The sequence below is a fragment of the Bos mutus genome, chromosome 2, assembly GCF_027580195.1.
Source record: "Bos mutus isolate GX-2022 chromosome 2, NWIPB_WYAK_1.1, whole genome shotgun sequence".
NCBI lineage: Eukaryota > Metazoa > Chordata > Mammalia > Artiodactyla > Bovidae > Bos > Bos mutus.
Genome location: NC_091618.1, coordinates 92,232,617 through 92,254,903, shown reverse-complemented (window position 1 = coordinate 92,254,903; position 22,287 = coordinate 92,232,617). Strand labels below are relative to the sequence as shown.

At 39.8% G+C, this 22,287-nt stretch overlaps 2 protein-coding genes across 6 annotated transcripts in view; both read right to left on the bottom strand.

Annotated features, from left to right (window-relative positions):
- FMNL2 (formin like 2) overlaps positions 1-22,287 on the bottom strand; it is a 331,750-nt gene that overhangs the window by 69,627 nt on the left and 239,836 nt on the right. The gene's annotated exons all lie outside the window — the stretch shown is intronic.
- On the bottom strand, positions 12,662-13,595 carry LOC102267501 (large ribosomal subunit protein eL42-like). The gene has a single exon (XM_005894783.2). The coding sequence runs from the start codon at positions 13,584-13,586 to the stop codon at positions 13,242-13,244; it is 345 nt and encodes a 114-aa protein (XP_005894845.1). The 5' UTR covers positions 13,587-13,595; the 3' UTR covers positions 12,662-13,241.

The following is a 22,287-nucleotide window of genomic DNA, read 5'->3' as shown; positions in this document are numbered from 1 at the left end:
GCTGCTTCAAACAACCACATGACTAGTCTGACCCAAGAATCTGTAGTCTTTTTAGTCTAAACCCAAAGTTCTCTCCCTTCCTCTGCCCTTCTGAATTTATTTTAACCTCAGGTTTCTATTTCGTTAGTGGAATCACTTGTCTGTTTTATATTAGAGAGATAGTTATTTCTAATAAAGCAGTGGCTATTAGTGTAAAACAAAGAAATCTAAGTTTTAAAAAAGAAAAGGTGTTATGAAGGGAATGAATCATCCTTTGCTAAATTATATTTAAATGCAGAAGTGACTGCAGAAGATAGATTGACCAAAGCCAACTATTCTTTAAGGCACATGGGACAGGTCATTCACACAGGCACATATTTCCGCATCACTTCCAAATAAAGTTTAATGATTCCAGCAAGCAGACCAAACTTACACATTTAATGGTACTTCCTAGGCGTAAAGTAACAGAGCAGGTTCCTCCCTTTTATTTATTAATCCATAACATCAGCTATACCGTAATAAGACTTTCTAAGAAGGAGACATTGTCCTTACTAACATTATTTGCAGAAACCAGTAAACATTGATTATAATATCCTACTTACTAAACATTAACACAAAAGACTTGTATTTGTTGTAGTATGTGGTTAATCTCAAATACATTTTCTGAATCAACATTTGAAATGTATTTAATATGAAAAAGCACATGGATACTTACCAATATTCAAGGAGTTTAGAAAGCATACAAAGATGTCAATAAGTAAAATCGATATAGTTAAAATAAGTAAAAATTTATTAATGTTATTCTGTGCTTAAAAAAAGTTGAACTTTTTTCCTAAGGTGAACGATAGTTAATATAAAATTAATTTTTCTCTGATTTTTTATTTATATAAAAACAGAATTAAAGGCAACATTTGAACTTGTGTTAAAACACCACCATAACCAGTAACAACAACCAACCATAGTATTGACCGTTTAAGGAGACCTATGATATTATTTACATCAACCTTTCCTGATACCGATGAGAAAAATGATGACCCAAGATGTTACATCTACAGAGCAAGTAGACATTAAGAGATGAGACCAGACCCCCAAGTCTCCTCCCTGGAATTCAGGGCAGTCACTTTCTACAGGTTGCTTCTCAACCTGACTCATCCATCAAGTGATCACATGAAAAAGCTACTGCCCACAGCCATATGTGCTAATGAATTCCCTGTCAGAGGTTCCTATTCTGTCATCCCAACAGAGAATAGAGTTTTCTGTCCTGGCTCTTAAAAGATATCTTTACCCTATCCCTCCAATAATTATGCCACCATACAGAATTAAGGCTTAGGTGGCTAAGAAGAGCAGTATCTGAGCATTTTCAGAACACAGTGGCTGATCCACTCTGTAAGCAAAGTTTTCTTTTTAAATCTTTATCCTCAATCACTTACGAGGCAAGGAAGGATTTTTTTTTTAACTTAGTAATAAATTTTCTCTGTATTTTGGAATTCTCATTCAAAAAAAATTCTCCCCTATTAAGTAAAGGCACACCTGATAAACGTCACAACTCTACCTCAGCAGAAATTAAGTATTTGCAAACAACCAAGAATCACTTTAAGTCCCCAAGGCTAGATTCTAGGGACTGTGTCATGGGTCAGCATGTACATTAACCTACTCTTCAGCATGCACATTTTGTAGAATTTGACCATTTATGTCATGAGATATTTATTTGCTTTAATTATCACCTGAGTAATTTTCCACCTTTTACCTTTTTGAACATGTTTTAAAGCCAGCTCCAATGGACAATATTAATACTCTCCAAAGAACACATCCACGTGGAGCTGGTTTTAATAGATCCCCAAGTTGGCTCTAAAACACCAAAAGAATTAGCACTAACAATTTACTACATGTGAACTTTCTACAAGCACTCCCAGATTGAATAAGCAACCTTAAAGGACTGGCCTCTGGTGCTCTATCAACCACAGGAAATTAAGCCAAACCTTGTGTTTAAGGCTTAAAATTGGTTTTCCCAAGCAACTATTGTTTATGCTAAACTCTATAAAATGCTAAGGGAAAATGAAAGATCAAGATGTTGCTTCAGCCACCATCTAGTTTAGGAAGCAAGAGATTTTACGGATAGCCTCTGTGTTAAGATGTTCTCTGTTCACACCTCAGCCCATCCCTTCTGCTGCATGCACGTTCTAACGTGTAAAATGAACTCAATAAGCATACACACACCTGCACTTCACAGTACGCTGAGGTGATAATAGGCACACCTCAAACGAGAGCACTTTCTCGCAAATCATGATCCTGAAAACCCTCATACAACCTTTTCTCAATCAAGCCATATTTGACCAAGTTAATACAGACCGAATCATGGTAACTGTCTTTAGGCATATGAACGTTGTTTGAATGAGGCTCTAATTCAAGAAGTATAAAAGGAAAGGAAAATTGTGGGGTAAGTATCAGAAGGTGACATGCAATGAACATAACTGAACATGAAATGTTACTAATGCAGATGTTTTTTAAATTTATTTCTAATTGGTGGATAATTGCCCTACAGTGTTGTATTGGTTTCTGCCACACAATAGTGTGAATCAGCTATATATATACACACATCCCCTCCCTCCCCCCATCCCACCCCTCTAGGTTGTCACAGAGCACTGAACTGAACTCCCTGTGTTATACAGCAGCCTCCCACTAGTTATCTATTTTACACAAGGGAGTGTGTCTATCTCAATGCTACTCTCTCAATTGTCCTCTCCTCTCCTTTCCCCATTATGTACACAAGTCCACTCCCTATGTCTGTGTCTCTATTCCTGCCCTGTAAATAGGTTCATCAGAAACAGTTTTCTAGATTCCATATGTATGTGTCTAACACAGATTTCGGAGAAGGCGATGGCACCCCACTCCAGCACTCTTGCCTAGAAAATCCCATGGACGGAGGAGCCTGGTAGGCTGCAGTCCATGGGGTCGCGAAGAGTCAGACACGACTGAGCGACTTCACTTTCACTTTTCACTTTCATGCATTGGAGAAGGAAATGGCAACCCACTCCAGTGTTCTTGCCTGGAGAATCCCAGGGACAGGGGAGCCTGGTGGGCTGCCGTCTCTGGGGTCACACAGAGTCGGACACAACTGAAGGGACTTAGCAGCAACACAGATTTAAAACACACCATCTCACAAATCTGAATAACAGAATCACAAGACACTTCCATTCATCTTTATCTATATTTAAAATTTTCTACAATGGATGTACAGTATTCTCCAAATAAAGAAAAAGTTGCACCAAAAAAAACCTCTCGCAGATGGTCTAGGTTTACATTCATCTGAAGACAGAAGGCTAACTAGATCATAAGATGCTAACACTTTCCCTACTTTAATCATCCCACGGAAGAATATTTCCCAAAGGCCTCTTGAGTGGAGAGCTGGTCTGTAAACAGACAGCCAAGCTGAGGGTTTCTGTGAAGAGGCTAAATTCTACCACAACACATGCAGCAAAAGACCCAAGTATCATCAGAATAGCTAAGCTTTGCAAATCCTATTTCCTGGTCCGACACACACCCACCTGGATGCCAATAAGAACAGAATGCCATGATTAAGTTTCCAGAGAAAACTGATGAGGGTGATTGATTAGAGCCACACACCTCTACCAAGCATATGAGTCACACAGATTCACTTAGGTAGGGCTGGAAGATCACAGCAAGAATCTATCACCAATTAAAAATGCAAGCAACTCACATGAAATTAGTCATCACAGTGAAACACTGCATGCACGAGGTGCTCCTGCCTGGTCAGGTTAACACAAGGAAATATGATGCAATGTATTATCTTTAAAAGGGTAGATAAGGGCACATCCGGTTCTATGCCACAGCCCTTGAGGCTAACCTATCTGCATCTTTCACAAACACTGATCATCCCACTTTGGCTATTTGAATAAACTTTCCACAAAGACCTAAGTTTTATAAGGATGACATCACTGCCTCAGTAGAAGATATGGGTGCTTCTGTGGAAAACTAATATCCTTGGCATGTGCTTCGTTACAGAATTACATATAGCAAAACAAGTACTACGATATTTTCTTCATGGAGTTATTATGAAACATATAAAACGGGGCCACGTTGGAGACTGCCCCAGTGCATTGTGATTTATGAAAAAGGCCCCAGTGGGAGGCAGTACTAGCTTCCCTATGGTCTCCTATGGATAACTGAGGCAGATAAGCTCAAGTCTTGCCCCATGTAATATCTTGAATGACTCTAGATTTTTTCAGCAGTAAATGGTACATGTTCCCTTAACTGAGATTTGAAATCGGCTTCCTCATTGCTGCTGCTGCTGCTAAGTTGCTTCAGTTGTGTCCGACTCTGTGCAACCCCATAGATGGCAGGCCACCAGGCTCCCCTGTCCCTGGGACTCACTAGTAGCTCCCAAACCTCAAGGTACATCCAGCTTAATGTAGGAGGAGGAAGAGAAAGCAGAAGGAAGAAAGCTGGCAGCTCCATTCTGCCCCTCCTCCACTGCCTACCAGGCAGGTGGTTTACACTCTGATTATGGGAACTAATGGTTTTTGAGGCTACTGTGGATCTAGAGAAAGAGGAAGGGGAAACAGCACAAGTTAAAATGTCACAAAGCTAGCTATTCTTACTGAGATTCAGTTGTTTTTCCTAAATCGATGTTTCCCAGATTGCTACAAGACTTTACTCTCTAGAGTTCTGAAAAAGTTGACTCTGGCTTATTTTGCTGGTTTTCTCATTGCTTTCATGGGTCCTGTACTTCACCATTTTCACTGACATCTCATAACATTTAGAGAATCCTGAGAGCCTATTCATTCTGAATACATGTAACAAGTCCTTCAAGTTCAAAGGAACAGTCAAATAAGATTCTGCAAGAATTACATTTCTCTGGTGACTTGGAGCTGGTTCTCTAAGACGTCAGGATCAGAGAACTATCGAATGGAAAAACAAGGGCATTCCATATGTATAGAGGGGCTGTGACCCAATGCCTAGACCATGAGGTTAGGGGACTAAATGCCTTCCTGACTACTCTTCCTCCTCCAGACAGGCAAGCAAGAGTTTTGAGATTCTAGGTCTGTGGACATGAAAGAGGGGTTTTCCAGAGGCAGAAAACAACCCCAAGCCCAACTTTTGGAGCTCCTGTCCTTTGTAGAAAAGATAATGGAGAAGGGATATTTAGAGCTGTTTTTTGAGGTCTCAAGAATTTTAAGGAAATCCTGCTTTTTGAGAGGTCATTCTGACAAGACCACCACCAAATTTCTCCAGCACTCTTCTCCATCGACTGTGAGAATTGCCTGCTCTCTTGTCAAGCACTGAACGAAAACTAAACATTATCCTCACATTAAAAGATAGTAAGACACTATCTTGGAAGAACCGCCAGTAATATTCACCAAGTTCTATGTGTGTGGAGAGAAACATGTGCCCAAACTGATTTAAGATCAAAACAAAAGAAAAATAACTAATACAATTATGTAAAGTTTAAAAATAAAATAAAATTAAAAAAAAAAGAAAAATGACTCTAACCGACTGTATTAATTTATGCACCAATGCTTTATAAGTTACATGAAATAATAATAAATGTGGAAGTTACAGTCAATGCTAGTAGGAGTAAAACGCATAAAAAATTTAAGCAACTGTCACAAATAAATATCTTTTAAGAAACCTATACAATGTGCCCTGTTTAGTACTATACTGACAGCTGTGCCGCCTACTTCACACGTGGCAATCCATCTGTGCAGGAGCTGGTAGTGAGCACGTTGATTCACACAGCACTGGTAGCAGGTGCTATGCAGAAGAAGCTATCTCTGCTTTGAAAGACTGTTAGAATGACTGATGAGCGAGAGCCAACAGTTGATTTCTAATAAATGACAAGGCAACTCAAACCTCGATTTCTAAGTCCAGAAAGCAAAAAGAATGTCAAGGTCAGCAGACAAAACCTGGGGAAGTAGCTCTCTTGAATCTACTTGACCACAGAGTAGATACACAGGAATTTCTATTACCAAGTATGTATTCAAGCCTGAACTATATACAGCGTTCACTAGAGTTCTGGTTATAACCATGTCTTGCTGCCCTTAAACCACAACTCACTGTTCAGTTCAGTTCAGTTGCTCAGTAGTGCCTGACTCTTTGCGACACCATGAATCACAGCATGCTAGGCCTCCCTGTCCATCACTAACTCCCGGAATTCACTCAAACTCATGTCTATCGAGTCGGAAATGCCATCCAGCCATCTCATCCTCTGTCGTTCCCTTCTCCTCCTGCCCCCACTCCCTCCCAGCATCAGGGTCTTTTCAAACGAGTCAGCTGTTCGCATGAGGTGGCCAAAGTATTGGAATTTAAGCTTTAGCATCAGTCCTTCCAAAGAACACCCAGGACTGAACTCCTTTAGGATGGACTGGTTGGATCTCCTTGCATTCCAATGGACTCTCAAGAGTCTTCTCCAACACCACAGTTCAAAAGCATCAATTCTTTGGCGTTCAGCTTTCTTCACAGTCCAACTCTCACATCCATACATGACTGCTGGAAAAACCATAGCCTTGACTATATGGACCTTTGTTGGCAAAGTAATGTCTCTGCTTTTGAATATGCTATCTAGGTTGGTCATAACTTTCCTTCCAAGGAGTAAGCATCTTTTAATTTCATGGCTGAAATCACCAGTGATTTTGGAGCCACAAAAAATAAAGTCAGCCACTGTTTCTACCGTTTTCCCATCTATTTCCCATGAAGCGATGGGACCAGATGCCATGATCTTCATTTTCTGAATGTTGAGCTTTAAGCCAACTTTTCACTATCCTCTTTCACTTTCATCAAGAGGTTTTTTAGTTCCTCTTCACTTTCTGCCATAAGGGTGGTGTCATCTGCATATCTGAGGTTATTGATATTTCTCCATGCAATCTTGATTCCAGCTTGTGCTTCCTCCAGCCCAGTGTTTCTCATGATGTCCTCTGCATATAAGTTAAATAAGCAGGGTAACAATATACAGCCTTGACGTACTCCTTTTCCTATTTGGAACCAGTCTGTTGTTCCATGTCCAGTTCTAACTGCTGCTTCCTGACCTGTATACAGGTTTCTCAAGAGGCAGGTCAGGTGGTCTGGTATTCCCATCTCTTGAAGAATTTTCCCCAGTTTATTGTGATCCACACAGTCAAAGGCTTTGGCATAGTCAATAAAGCAGAAATAGATGTTTTTCTGGAACTCTTGCTTTTTCGATGATCCAGCGGATGTTGGCAATTTGGTCTCTGGTTCCTCTGGCTTTTCTAAACCCAGCTTGAACATCTGGTATTTCAGGGTTCACGAATTGCTGAAGCCTGGCTTGGAGAATTTTAAGCATTACTTTACTAGCATGTAAGATGAGTGCAACTGTGTTCTTTGGCATTGCCTTTCTTTGGGATTGGAATGAAAACTGACCTTTTCCAGTCCTGTGGCCACTGCTCAGTTTTCCAAATTTGCTGGCATGTTGAGTGCAGCACTTTCACAGCATCATCTTTCAGGATTTGGAATAGCTCAACTGGAATTCCATCACCTCCACTAGCTTTGTTCATAGTGATGCTTTCTAAGGCCCATTTGATTTCACCTTCCAGCATGTCTGGCTCTAGGTCAGTGATCACACCATCGTGATTATCTTGGTCATAAAGATCTTTTTTGTACAGTTCTTCTGTGTATTCTTGCCACCTCTTCTTAATATCTTCTGCTTCTGTTAGGTCCATACCATTTCTGTCCTTTATCGAGCCCATCTTTGCATGAAATGTTCCCCTGGTATCTCTAATTTTCTTGAAGAGATCTCTAGTCTTCCCCATTCTGTTGTCTTCCTCTATTTCTTTGCATTGATCACTGAGGTAGGCTTTCTTATCTCTTCTTGCTATTCTTTGGAACTCTGCATTCAGATGCTTATATCTTTCCTTTTCTCCTTTGCTTTCACTTCTCTTCTTTTCACAGCTATTTGTAAGGCCTCCCCAGACAGCCATTTTGCTTTTTTGCATTTCTTTTCCATGGGGATGGTCTTGATCCCTGTCTCCTGTACAATGTCACGAACCTCCATCCATAGTTCATCAGGCACTCTGTCTATCAGATCTAGTCCCTTAAATCTATTTCTCACTTCCACTGTATAATCACAAGGGATTTGATTTAGGTCATACCTGAATGGTCTAGTGGTTTTCCCTACTTTCTTCAATTTAAGTCTGAATTTAGCAATAAGGAGTTCATGATCTGAGCCACAGTCAGCTCTCAGTCTTGTTTCTGCTGACTGTATAGAGCTTCTCCATCTTTGGCTGCAAAGAATATAATCAATCTGATTTCAATGTTGACCATCTGGTGATGTCCATGTGTAGAATCTTCTTTTGTGTTGTTGGAAGAGGGTGTCTGCTGTGACCAGTGCGTTCTCTTGGCAAAATGAGAGAGCATCAGAAGACATACTGAAACCATAATCTGATCACACGGACCACAACTCACTGTAAGGGAGTCAAAAAAAAAAGCTACAGTAATTCTGAACGAGTTGCTCAGGTTGAAGAATGTAACAGACCAGTGAGACTACATCAATCTAAAAAGCACAGTAAAAGAGTGAAAAGATAACCTATGAAATGGGAGAAAATAATTTACAAACCAGATATGTAATAAGGGGTTAATATCCAGAATATACAAGAAACCCCCACAAATCAATTGTGGCAAAGTTCCTTTTGCCATAATTTAATTTGCCTTTTGGCAAATTTAATTGGGCAAAGTTATCTTTTGCCCAATTAAAGATTGGGCAAAAGGAACTTGAAAAGACATTTCTCCAAAGAATACACACAAATGGCTAACAGGTACATTTAAAATGCTCACTAATTAACAGGAAAATGCAAATCAAAACCACAATGAGAAAGCACCTCATACTGACTTTCAGAGTGGGCATTATCAAAAAAGACAAAAAAACAAGTGTTAACAAGAATAAATTAGAGCCCATGTACACTGTGGGTGGGAACGCAAGTTGCACAAGCATTATGGAAAACAGTATGGAGGTTTCTCAAACAAAAATAGAACTTTTCCATGTAATGCTCCAGCAATCCCACTTCTGGATGTTTATCTAAAAGAACTGAAAACAAGATCTTAAAGAGGTATCTGCACTCACATTCCTAGCAGCATTATTCACAGAAGCCAAGATCTAGAAACAACCTAAATGCCCATCAACAGGTAAGTGGATAAATATGGATAAAATATGGTTTTAAAAAATAATAATGAGGTGGTGTGACAGAAGTGTTACCTGATATGGTACTAATCACTGCAATGTATAAACATACAAAAGCAACACACTGTATAAGTTACACAACAATTATATCTCAACAAAAAATTAACTTATATATTCACACAGACACACAATATCAAAGTCCTGACAAAACAAAGAAAGGGTTGTGAATTCCCTGGCAGTCTAGTGGTTGGGACTCGGTGCATTCACTGCCGTGGCAAGAGTTCAGTCCCTGGTTGGGAAACTAAGAGAGGGTAAGGTGGGTGGGATGAATTGGAAGACTGGGACTGGCATATATGCACTAATATGTATAAAATAGACAACTCATGAAAACCTACTGTAGAGCACAGGGAACTGTACTCAGTGCTCTGTGGGGACGTAAACGGGAAAGAAATTTAAAAAAAGAGAATATATGTAAACACACAGCTCATTGACTCTGCTGCACAGCAGAAACTAACACAACACTGCAAAGCAGCTATACTTCAATTAAAAAAAAAAGAAAGGGTAAGGAATGGTTCCAAGTGAAAGGATGTTACACAGACACAACTAAGCACAATACATGATCCCTGTGTTGGATTCTGGACAGAGTTTGAAAAAATGTTATGAAATAGACTGGAATAACTAAACAGACTGAACTAAAAATGTGCCAGTATGTAAAAGTTCTGATTTTAAGAATTACACCATGGTTATCTAAGAGCATGTCTTTGTTCTTAGGGTATCTACCCAAAAATAATTAGGTATAAAAGGGCATGATTCTGTAACTTGTTCTCAAATGGTTAAAAAGTGTGTACGTTTACAAAGTAAATGCGCAAATGGTAGAGTGGACAAAATGTTAAAACAATTGCTGAATCTGTGTAAACAGCATAAAGAGGAATCATTGTACTATTGTTGCCTTTTTTTCAGTTTTCAATGATATCAAATTAAAAGCACAGAAATAAAAAGAAGAAAATTATGGTAGATACATACACTGGAATATTATTCAGCTTTCAATTAAAGGAAATCTTGCAATATGTTGTAACATGGATGAATCTTGAGGACATTACACTATGTGAAAAGAGCCAGTCGCGGAAGGACAAATGCTGTATCATTCTATTTATACGAGATACCTGAAATAGTCAAACTCACTGAAGTGGGGAGTAGAATGGTGGCTGCCAGGGCCTTAAGATAGGGCAGAATGGGGAATTGCTAATAACTAGTATAAAGTTTAGGTTATGCAAGGTAAGTGAGTTCTAGAGATCTGCTGAATGATATCTTGCCTACAGTCAATGACACTGTACCATACACTTAAACATTGTTGAGAAGGTAGATCTCATGGTAAGGGTTCTTAGCATCATAAATAAATAAATAAAAGCAGTATTCTTTTAAAAAATAGCAATGGGTGATAACATAAGAATTAATTATAAGTAATGTGTCAATGATAATTCTAGGTGTACAGGAGAAGACCCACTCCTGATCAAAAGCTACATGTAATCAAATCCTGAATTTCTTTCAAGATCTACATCTGCAAAGCACCAAAATTAAATGGAAACTGCTATTTAACCAGTGGTGCCTTGAAGAAAAAAAAAGTCTGATCACCCATCTGTTGTCTTGAAATATATTTATTTCTAGACATATTCTTACATGTGAGTTTGTACATGTCTGCCTCTCCCTTTGAGCTCCTATTATCCAAGAACAGTACGTTACTGCAGAACCTTAAAATGGAATGTTCCCTGAACTGACCTAACCAGGCCTTCCCAGAGTCCATCAAGAAGGTTTTTGAAAATATTCTGTGACGTCTCCATGCCAACTTTTGTGAGGTTTGTAATATGTAGGTGCTATTGGTAATAGAAAAACACTAGGTATATTTTATTCTTCTTACAAAAGTATCTTCAAGTAACTGAACTACTCAGATATTAAACTAAATAAACCTATAAATAAAGACTACAATCAGAACTCCCTTGGAAGCTAATGTTAGTATTCAGTCCAATCGGAATGCAATGCCATCTGAGTATATCACATCATTTGGCATAACTGTACTAGTCTTTTATGGTTCCAAGGTCTGGACTAATAGAACTTTACTAAGATTTGGGGTTTTAGGTTTCTTCTCCCTGACTATTCAGACATGACATCACCTGGGCATATTTTTTCTATCAATTAAACTCATAAAATATTAATACTTGATGCTAAAAAAAAAAATGAACCAAGCACTTTTCTGTCTCTAAAGCCAAAAGAAACAGAGCTGAAAGAGTAGAACCCAGATAGTTTGAAGTGGGAGTGAAGCAGGTGGGGGAAACAGAGAGACAAAGACAGAAACAGAGATATGTGTGGGGGGGTGTTGGTTACACAAAACTCCTAATGAACATTTTTTTCTATTGAGTTGTTGAAATGTTGTGTTCACCTAATTCTCCTATCAGAGGACCAGGTGATAGCTAGAACAGAACCTGTAAGGTCTCATTTACATGCATTTTGAATGGAACACCTGAATCAACAGGCTCCATCAAATGAATGAAGGGCCATTAGTTTGAATTTTCTGTTTTTCAGTTATATTCCTTTTGTAAAAGGCATTTGCTATGGAGTGGCTAATTAGGATATGACTCTATGGGAAAAGTGTCCAAGGAAACTAATGCTTGTGACTTTTCAATGGAAATATTTCTATGTTCATCAATATTTGGCCCCTCTTTTCATAAACCTTCAATAAATCATTGTCAGTGTGTCAAAATGACAATTCCACAGCCTGGTCTTCAACACAGTACATCAGTTCAGTTTAATCGCTCAGTCGCGTCTGACTCTTTGTGACCCCACAGACCTCAGCACACCAGGCCTCCCTGTTCTTCACCAACTCCTGGAACTTACTCAAACTCATGTCCATTGAGTCAGTGATGCCATCCAACCGTTTCATCGTCTGTCATCCCCTTCTCCTCCTGCCCTCAATCTTTCCTAGCATCAAGGTCTTTTCCAATGAGTCAGCTCTTTGCATCAGGTGGCCAAAGTATGGGAGTTTCAGCTTCAACATCAGTTCTTCCAATGAACATTCAGGACTGATTTCCTTTAGGATGGACTAGTTGGATCTCCTTGCAGTCCAAGGGACTCTCAAGAGTCTTCTCCAACACCACAGTTCAAAAGCATCAATTCTTCGGTGCTCAGGTTTCTTAATAGTCCAACTCTCACATCCGCATATGTACATAACACAGTACATAACCTGGCTCTCCATGACTTCTAGCCAGACTTATCTGTTCACTGTTTCCTGAACAAACCATGCAGTCTCACAGCTGACTACTGCTCCTACAGCTCTCCCTTCCTCCCCTGGCTGCTACCTTCTCCTCCCAACCTTCCTCACGTGCCACATGCAGACCAAGTTATGACTCTTCTCTAGGTTCGGTTGTTCACTCTAGTCTCTAAGGTTCCATATAATTAGTTCTGTTTATACACAAGTGATACCAACATGTGTTAGTAGGAGCATGAACACACACACACTCTTCTCAATCAAATCATATATAAAGACACTGACATAGTAGAAAGAAGTTAGAAGACTCGGATTATAAATTCTGGCTCTATCACTTACTACCTACGGGTAACTTCTCTGAGCCTTCTTGTCTGTAAAATGGAGCTAATAATTCTCAAACACTTCCCTACAATTTTATGAAGATATAATGATGCAAGTATGAAAAATTCATTTATCAAGAATGAATATATTATGTACAAATATATTATTCCCCGTGTCATTCTGTATCCTCAATATTTAGCAATGCACCCTTCACATATTATGGATGCAATCTGTCTTGCAGATGAAGGTGACAGAATGTAGCTGGAGCAATTTGCTAAGTCACCTTCAGTATTTTTTTCAATCTTATACAGTTAACATTTACTGACTACACACTACCGTGCCAGGTTCTTTATAGGAACTGTTAATCTCACAACCTATGAGGCAGGTCCTAAATCTGATCTGAGAATCTGTGAGACAGATCCCCAATAATGCACTGGTCAAGTAGGCTTGTTTTTCCATTTCCACACAGCCTCTTTCAGTCAATTTTCTTTTTTTTTTAAATAAGAGGATTTTATTGATGGCATTTTTATTGTCTTAATAATAAAACAAAATATGAAGCTCAAAACTGATCACCTGGCCCTTTCTCTTCTTATCACCTCCCAGCTCAAAATGCTTGCATCTCTTAATAGCCAGGATCCTCTTCGATCTACATTTGGGCTCAGCACATTCAAGCCTCAGTACAATCTTCTTTGTAGTTTTAGCCTTTTTCCGGAAAACTGGCTTAGTCTGCCCACCATAACCACTCTGTTTCCCGTCATAACGCCGCTTTCCCTGGGCATACAGAGAATCCTTGCCCTTCTTGTACTGTGTCACTTTGTGGGGCTGGTGCTTCCCGCACTTCTTACACAAAGTCCAGTGGGTTTTTGGAACGTCCACCATGTTTGCGAGACTGATACCAGCACAGAAAGAAAGCTCAGTCGATTTTCTATTGGATAAAAGACCCAATAAAGTGGAACAAGGGAAGAAAACCTCACAGTGGAAAATGCCTGACATGTGCCAGTGTGGTGCACCCACAAGCTATAATTACAACTGTCACCATTTCTACTAGCAAGGTCATTAAAATCAGTTTCGAGCTGAAAATCTGGAATGTACACTGTTAACCCAAGTACATTTTTCTCTTTTTACAACACCCAATAAAAAAGAAATGCAAAAATCTGAAACGCAACAGCCTAACACTTCGAACTTGTTTCTGCCTACAAATGTGCTGAAAAGGAAAAGTGACAATTTGTAGTTACAGTTTATTTTTGGAAAGTCTAGGAATTTACAAAGTCTTTCTTCTATAAATGGGTACTGCATTTTCTGCAACTTTAGATCTTCAGGTCAACTGTCTAGCAGGTTAAGGGGCATCTTCAACATTTCCCCTTCCTCAGAAATAAAACTCAGGTATTGGCTATAATGATCATCCATTATCCTTTTTGCTTCTATTCCTTTTCAGCATTTTCTCTCCTAAAGTAACCGTTACTGAAAATTTTAACCAACATCTGCCATCTCATCTGGTGAACAGACAAACTTCAAACCTTGAGAATAACTGTTTAAATATACTTTTCTTTCTAACTTTTCCCCTTCAAGTTGGCAGATAAGGTAAATTCTTCAAGATCCTTCCACAGAGCAAAGCTAGTTCCCTGACATCCTCTGATGGGCCTCCCTAAAAAAAAAAAAAAAAAAAAAAAAAAAAAAAAAAAAGATCCTTCCACAGGGAAAACTTAGAATAAATAAAGTTAAGGGAAAGGAATACATGTAGAATAAAATATAGATTACAAGTCTCAGTCATGAACTACAGAAGATCTGAGTTGATTTTATATAATTTGGGGGGAGAAGAAGGAAGAGAATAATGATCATTTCAGAAATTACATTCTTAATTTACAGAAGTTGGAAAATGAACAAAACTGAGTTCAATCTCCTTGTTGAGAATCAAGATACAAGTGTTTTAGCTTCTAACTATAAAACTCAAGTATATTTTTCATGTGCTACTATAATGAAGATCATGGCATCCGGTCCCATCACTCCATGGGAAATAGATGGGGAAACAGTGGAAACAGCGTCAGACTTTATTTTTCTGGGCTCCAAAATCACTACAGATGGTGACTGCAGCCATGAAATTAAAAGACGCTTACTCCTTGGAAGGAAAGTTATGACCAACCTAGATAGCATATTCAAAAGCAGAGACATTACTTTGCCAACAAAGGTCTGTCTAGTCAAGGCTATGGTTCTTCCTGTGGTCATGTATGGTTGTGAGAGTTGGACTGTGAAGAAGGCTGAGCGCCGAAGAATTGATGCTTTTGAACTGTGGTGTTGGAGAAGTCTCTTGAGAGTCCCTTGGACTGCAAGGAGATCCAACCAGTCCATTCTGAAGGAGATCAGCCCTGGGATTTCTTTGGAAGGAATGATGCTAAAGCTGAAACTCCAGTACTTTGGCCACCTCATGTGAAGAGTTGACTCATTGGAAAAGACTCTGATGCTGGGAGGGATTGGGGGCAGGAGGAGAAGGGGATGACAGAGGATGAGATGGCTGGATGGCATCACTGACTCGATGGATGTGAGTCTGGGTGAACTCCGGGAGTTGGTGATGGACAGGGAGGCCTGGTGTGCTGCGATTCATGGGGTCGCAAAGAGTTGGACACAACTGAGCGACTGATCTGATCTGATCTGATCTGATAATGGTTTAAGTTAAAAGGTTAGGTGATCTTCTTCGCCCAACAATAAAAATTCAAAGTAAAATGCTACTGCTGAAATAAAAACTCGTAAGAGCTTAAAAGAGCTCATCTCTTTTAAAATATCACTTACTTTATAAGCAAACTGGTACTGAGTTGGTATTTTCATAGCTGTAGATAGGATCACTGTTACGAAGAGATCAGGAAAACTGCTATGAACAGAAGTAATTATTGCAAATGAAAGCCAATGAGCCACGTGGGCCCTTAGCCCATACACATGAAAATCTGTCTGTAGGAATGAGTTAGCTGCTTAGGAAATAAGGTCTTTGAGCTGGGCTTCAAGTGCCTCATCAACAAAGAGTTGGACTAAATGACATGAGATCCTTTCCAGATTCCAGCTTTTCCCCTTTTTACTAATGGTTCAATTCCCCTTCTAATCAATCAGACACAAAGCTTCTGTTTTTTATCACTCTGATGGTCTCTGCTCTATTATCTAAGCTTTGGGTATCTCGCATGTAGGTCTAAGCACCAGCTGCCTCAGCAATCTTTCGCTCCAATCAATATCCAGGGCATTTACCAGACCCTACACATCTTGTGTGATTCCCATTCCACTGCCTTCCAAATAAAAGCCAAATTCCAAAATTCCAAGAAAGAAAGGTTCTTTTTTTTTTTTTTTTACCTTTGCAATATTGTATCGGTTTTGCCATATATCAAAATGAATCTGCCACAGGTATACATAAGTGGCTTCTCCCTATCTGATCCATGAGTATATAGTATATGCATTTTATGTCAGTTCTAAAATCATGAAAACAGAAACTTGAAGAATTCATTCATAATCTCCTTTTCAGTAAAAAATAGTCACTATCTCCATTCAACAAACCTTCTTTTCAATGTCTTCCCATTTGCAAATGTGTGTGTGTGCTCAGTCATGTCTCACTGTTTGTGACCCCATGGACTGTAGCCCTCCAGGCTCCCTCTGTCCATGGAATTCTCCAGGCAAGAACACTGGAGTGGGTTGCCATTTCCTACTGCAGGGGATCTTCCCAATCCAGGGATCAAACCTGTGTTTCCTGCATCTCCTGCATTGGCAGGCGGATTTTTTATGACTGTGCCTGCTGGGAAGCCTTCATTTCCAAATAGGTGAAAATAAAACTGTATTCATTGAGAACTTTCTTATTCCTGTCTTTCATTTAGGAAACCCTGTTCACGTTTCTACATGATGGTTATCTTCTAATAGTTGTAAAGTACGTAAAATCCAGCACATGAATCAGGTCTCCAGTAGGGCATTTAGCACCTTTGGGTGAAGTAGAAAAAGACACGGTTTCTGGGAAGACTTAACAAGTCCTCTCCTGCACAGTACAATTTACATAATTCCATTTAGACACCCTGATATTAAAATAGTATATTTACTGAGGGAAAAAATCATTTTGTGAATATATAGGCAGGATCATGTGACATGACAGCTGGGGTCTGGCCACCTCACTTCAGATCCCAGGCAAGTTGCTTAACCGCTAGAGGCCTTGGTTTCCTCAGAATGACAGTATTAACTAGTAGCAGCAGGTATGTATCTCACAGAGGCCTTGTACGCAGTGAACAATCACAGAAGGCTCTTAGGACAGTGCCAGGCACACAGTGGACACTCAACAAATTCTATTTTTCTCCCCAATAAAAATCAATGCTACCAATATCTTTGTGCTCGTTTTTCAGCAATTTTTAAAAATTACTCTGATGAAAAACATTGCCAGGAAAGGATTAAAGATGTGTAAACAAAGATGTAAATTTGAACTCTTCATGTAAATCCACTAAGTATATGTAAGTGCTAAAAATAGCGATGATGACTTCACAAAATGCCAGTCCATTAAGATAATAATCTCAGGAAAAACAGTAAAAGTTGTTCTAGGAAATCTTAGAAAGAAATGTAAGTAGGAGTTAATATATATTAAAGAAAATATGGGGTCATGATTTCCTTTAAGTGGGAAGGTCAGTAAGGGTGACCTGCAAGGCTTTCCCAGTTTGATATGTCTATGACCCAGTCGCCATTAGACAGTCCTGCTGCTGCTACTGCTGCTAAGTCGCTTCAGTCGTATCCGACTCTGTGTGACCCCAGAGACGGCAGCCCACCAGGCTCCCCCATCCCTGGGATTCTCCAGGCAAGAACACTGGAGTGGGTTGCCATTTCCTCCTCCAATGCATGAAAGTGAAAAGTGAGAGTGAAGTCGCCCAGTCATGTCTGACTCTTAGCGGCCCCATGGACTGCAGCTTATCAGGCTCCTCCATCCATGGGATTTTCCAGGCAAGAGTACTGGAGTGGGGTGCCATTGCCTTCTCCGATTAGACAGTCCTATCCCACTGCAAAGATCAGAGAATCTCTGTCCCAGAGAGGCAGGATCTTCCCTCTGTCCCAAACAGATCTGATCTCCGATGTAAGATTTTGCTCAGCCCATGTTCGTTCATATTACCTCTACCTGCGACAGCCTTTCCTCACCCTGACAAGCAACTCTGGCCATCACTCAAAGTCCCAGTTTAAATATGGTCTTCCCTCCAGATTCCTAACGCTCCACCACTTTCTTTTAAACCTTGTAATACTGATTTATTAACTACAGAAAGAAAGTGATTTTGCTCAGTCATGTCCGACTCTTTGCAACCCCACGGACTGTAGCCTACTAGGCTCCTCCATCCGTCCATGGGATTTTCCAGGTAAGAGTACTAGAGTGGGTTGCCATTTCCTTCTCCAGGGGATCTTCCTGACCCAGGGATGGAACCCAGGTCTCCTGCATTGTAGGCAGCTGTTCTTACCATCCAAGCCACCAGGGAAGTCAGCTTATTTAAGTTTAGTGGCATTAAACATGATATTCTTAAAAATTACTTTCTCTTACATCTGAATTAATGCAATCTTTGCCTTAAAAAATCTAGAGTGTCCATATATGCATACAAGGCATCATTTAATTTAGCCAGATCTGTAATAGAAATCTATCTTAACTGAAGGCACACCAGACTCTAAGCTTATGAGACAACACACTCGAGGTTTCCACTGCATCAATAAACATTTCTACAACTGGCTACTGACAAATTTATGATAGTACAGAATCTACAAGTTGATACAACTCCAGGTGAATGTCATGTCACAAAATGCTTAACCATCTATTTTAAGTATTTCTAAAAGGCTAAATATGAAAAGGAGAGTGCACCATTAGAATTTTGTTTTGAAAGTAGAGCATTTTTCCTTTCCTTCAATCAAGCCACATTTACTGTCTTTTTTTTTATATATATGAAGTGTTTTAAATTTCTTGAAATCTCATTTCTTCCTCCAAGTTTTTAACCAACCCTTTTGTCAAGTGATATAGGATAAGATTACTGAATCTACATTATTATCTGGGGATGGGGAATGCGGGAACTAAAATCTGCATTTGGATACAGAAGACATTCTAATCAAACAAAGCTACCAGAATAAATTGTCTCTACAGAATGTGACTGTCTTTTTATCAGTTCAAAACAAACAAACAAACATTTGTTAAACAAATGTTTAACAAACATTTCAATATTAGTTAAAATGCAGTATTGCTTGAAGGCTCAAACTCTTAAAATGAAGAATCATAATATGATAACAGAAAGAATCAAAGTTTAAAAGGTACTGGGCTTTATCCCAGTACAAGGTGATGGAATGAAGCCATGCAGTTATCATACTATAACACAGAGAGCAGGTACCATGCTCTGCTGTCACACACTACAAGCTCTCTTGGGTGCCACTGTCATTGTCATCCATGATTTACAAGATGTTCTGATTAGAAGCCTTGTCATCAATGTGTAAACTGAAGTTGCTCCAGAAGCAACAAGGGGAGAAGCGGCCCTGGTGGCATTTGAACTGAAGATACTCAGGCAGAGAAACTAATCTGGTGGTGACGTGAGAGATGAATGGAACTGGAGGAAGAGGAGACAGGAGGACGAGAAAGGGCAAGAGAGAGGAGAGGATGATGATCAAAAATGACGTGGGAGAATGAAAAAGAAGACCAACAAAAATAAAGTCAAAAAGTGGAGGTAGCAGAAAAAAGAAAGGGGAGAGAGGAAGGAGAAGGAAGAGAGAGAAAAAAAAAAATATATATATATGTATATGTAAACAATCTTTGAAAATCGCTCAGTTGTGTCCAACTCTTTGTGATCTCATGGACTATACACAGTCCATGGAATTCTCCAGGCCAGAATACTGGGGTGGGTAGCCTTTCCCTTCTCCTGGGGATCTTCTCAACCCAGGGATCAAAGCCAGGGCTCCTGCACTGCATGCAGATTCTTTACCAGCTGAGCCACAAGGGAAGTCCAAGAATACTGGAGTGGGTAGCCTATCCCTTTTTCCAATGGATCTTCCTGACCCACAAATCCAACTGGGGTCTCCTGAATTGCAGGCGATTCTTTACCAATTGAGCTAACAGGGAAGTACCTCTGGTTGCTGTTTTTACAAGTTAGAGATGCTATCAAATGACCAAATACAGAATTAGAAACCATTAGACCTGGAATACACTGATACACATTGTTTAAAAACAAAAATCGAAGCTTCAAGTCAACAAGTGTCATGAAATTTATTGCTATATTGTTTTTTTTTGTTTTTTGGGTTTTTTTTTGAGACCCCATGAAGGACTCAAAATTCTCCCAGCCAGGCTTCAGCAATTTGTGAACCGTGAACTTTCAGATGTTCAAGCTGGTTTTAGCAAAAGCAAAGGAACCAGAGATCAAATTGCCAACATCCACTGGATCATCGAAAAAGCAAGAGTTCCAGAAAAACGTCTATTTCTGCTTTATTGACTATGTCAAAGCCTTTGACTGTGTGGATCACAATAAACTGGGGAAAATTCTTCAAGAGATGGGAATACCAGACCACCTGACCTGCCTCTTGAGAAACCTGTATGCAGGTCAGGAAGCAACAGTTAGAACTGGACATGGAACAACAGACTGGTTCCAAATAGGAAAAGGAGTACGTCAAGGGTGTATATTGTCACCCTGCTTATTTAACTTATATGCAGAGGACATCATATAAGGAAGCACAAGCTGGAATCAAGATTGCCGGAAGAAATATCAATAACCTCAGATATGCAGATGACACCACCCTTATGGCAGAAAGTGAAGAGGAACTAAAAAGCCTCTTGATGAAAGTAAAAGAAGAGAGTGAAAAAGTTGGCTTAAAGCTCAACATTCAGAAAACTAAGATTATGGCATTTGGTCCCATCACTTCATGGGAAATAGATGGGGAAACAGTGGAAACAGTGTCAGACTTTATTTTTGGGGCTCCAAAATCACTGCAGATGGTGATTGCAGCCATGAAATTCAAAGACGCTTACTCCTGGGAAGGAAAGTTATGACCAACCTAGATAGCATATTCAAAAGCAGAGACATTACTTTGCCAACAAAGGTCCGTCTAGTCAAGGCTATGGTTTTTCCAGTGGTCATGTATGAGAGTTGGACTGTGAAGAAAGCTGAGTGCTGAAGAATTGATGCTTTTGAACTGTGGTGTTGGAGAAGACTCTTGAGAGTCCCTTGGACTGCAAGGAGATCCAACCAGTCCATCCTAAAGGAGATCAGTCCTGGGTGTTCATTGGAAGGACTGATGCTGAAGCTGAAACTCCAATACTTTGGCCACCTGATGTGAAGAGGTGACTCATTGGAAAAGACCCTGATGCTGGGAAAGATTGAAGGTGGGAGAAGAAGGGGACAACAGAGGATGAGATGGCTGGATGGCATCACTGACTCGATGGACGTGATTCTGAGGGAACTCCGGGAGCTGGTGATGGACAGGGAGGCCTGGCGTGCTGCGATTCATGGGGTCGCAAAGAGTCAGACACAACTGAGGGACTGGACTGAACTGAACGAAGGAGTCAAAGGAATTTCAAATGTTCCATTCCTGAGCCTGAAACTGTTTAAACACACAAAAAACAACACAATGTTGGTTTCTTATTTGGTCAACACACCTATCAACCAGAAATGTCATAATGGTTCCCAAGTTTCTCAAAACAGTATTTCCATCATGTCTCTCTATATACTTTGGGTCTTTTTTTTCCAATTTAAAATGAATTATATGGGAGGGAAGATTTACAGGGAGAGGACATATGTATATCAATATCTGATTTATGTTAATGTATGTCATAAACCAACATAATATTGTAAAGGAATTATCCTGCAGTTAAAAATAACTTCTTGTTAAGATGGTAGCTGGCCAGTATATGATACTTTCCAGGTAAGAAATGATGAAAAAGCAAATGAAAAATGTCCTTTTGTCAATTAAATTCCTTACACATCACTATAGCTGTATCAATGGTAAAACTTTCCATTTGGGTTACAGAGTGATTAGGGAGTTCTTCAGGCACAACTGGTCCTCCTTCAACTTCCCAATCAGCCCACATAATCCTCTGTCCACACATTAAGCTGATGCAGACTAGCAGGTTATATAGCCCTTGTGTGTGTGTGTGTGTGTGTGCCTGTGTGTGCATGCACGCGTGTATGCGCTCAGTTGTATGTGACTCTTCGCAACCCCATGGACTATATATAGTCCACCAGGCTTGACTACCCATGGGATTTCCCAGGCAAGAATACTGGAGTTGGTTGCCATTTCCTACTCCAGGGGATCTTCCCAACCCAGGGATTGAAACTGCATCTCCTGCATCGGCTCTTTACCCCCTGGGAAACGTGCACGTGTGCTATGCCTGGCCGCTCAGTCATGTCTGACTCCTTGCGACTCCACAGACAGCAGCCCACCAGGCTCCTACAGCCCTTGACCTATTGCAAAAGTAGTGAGATGAACTGACATTCAATTCTTCATTATTATTATTGAATCATTCCAAAGCTGTTAATAATTTTGGCATTTCCAAACAAGGAAAATCTGCATGGCTGATAAAAAGCATAATATTCAAACATCAAATCCTGAGCAGAACTGAATTTATAAAGAC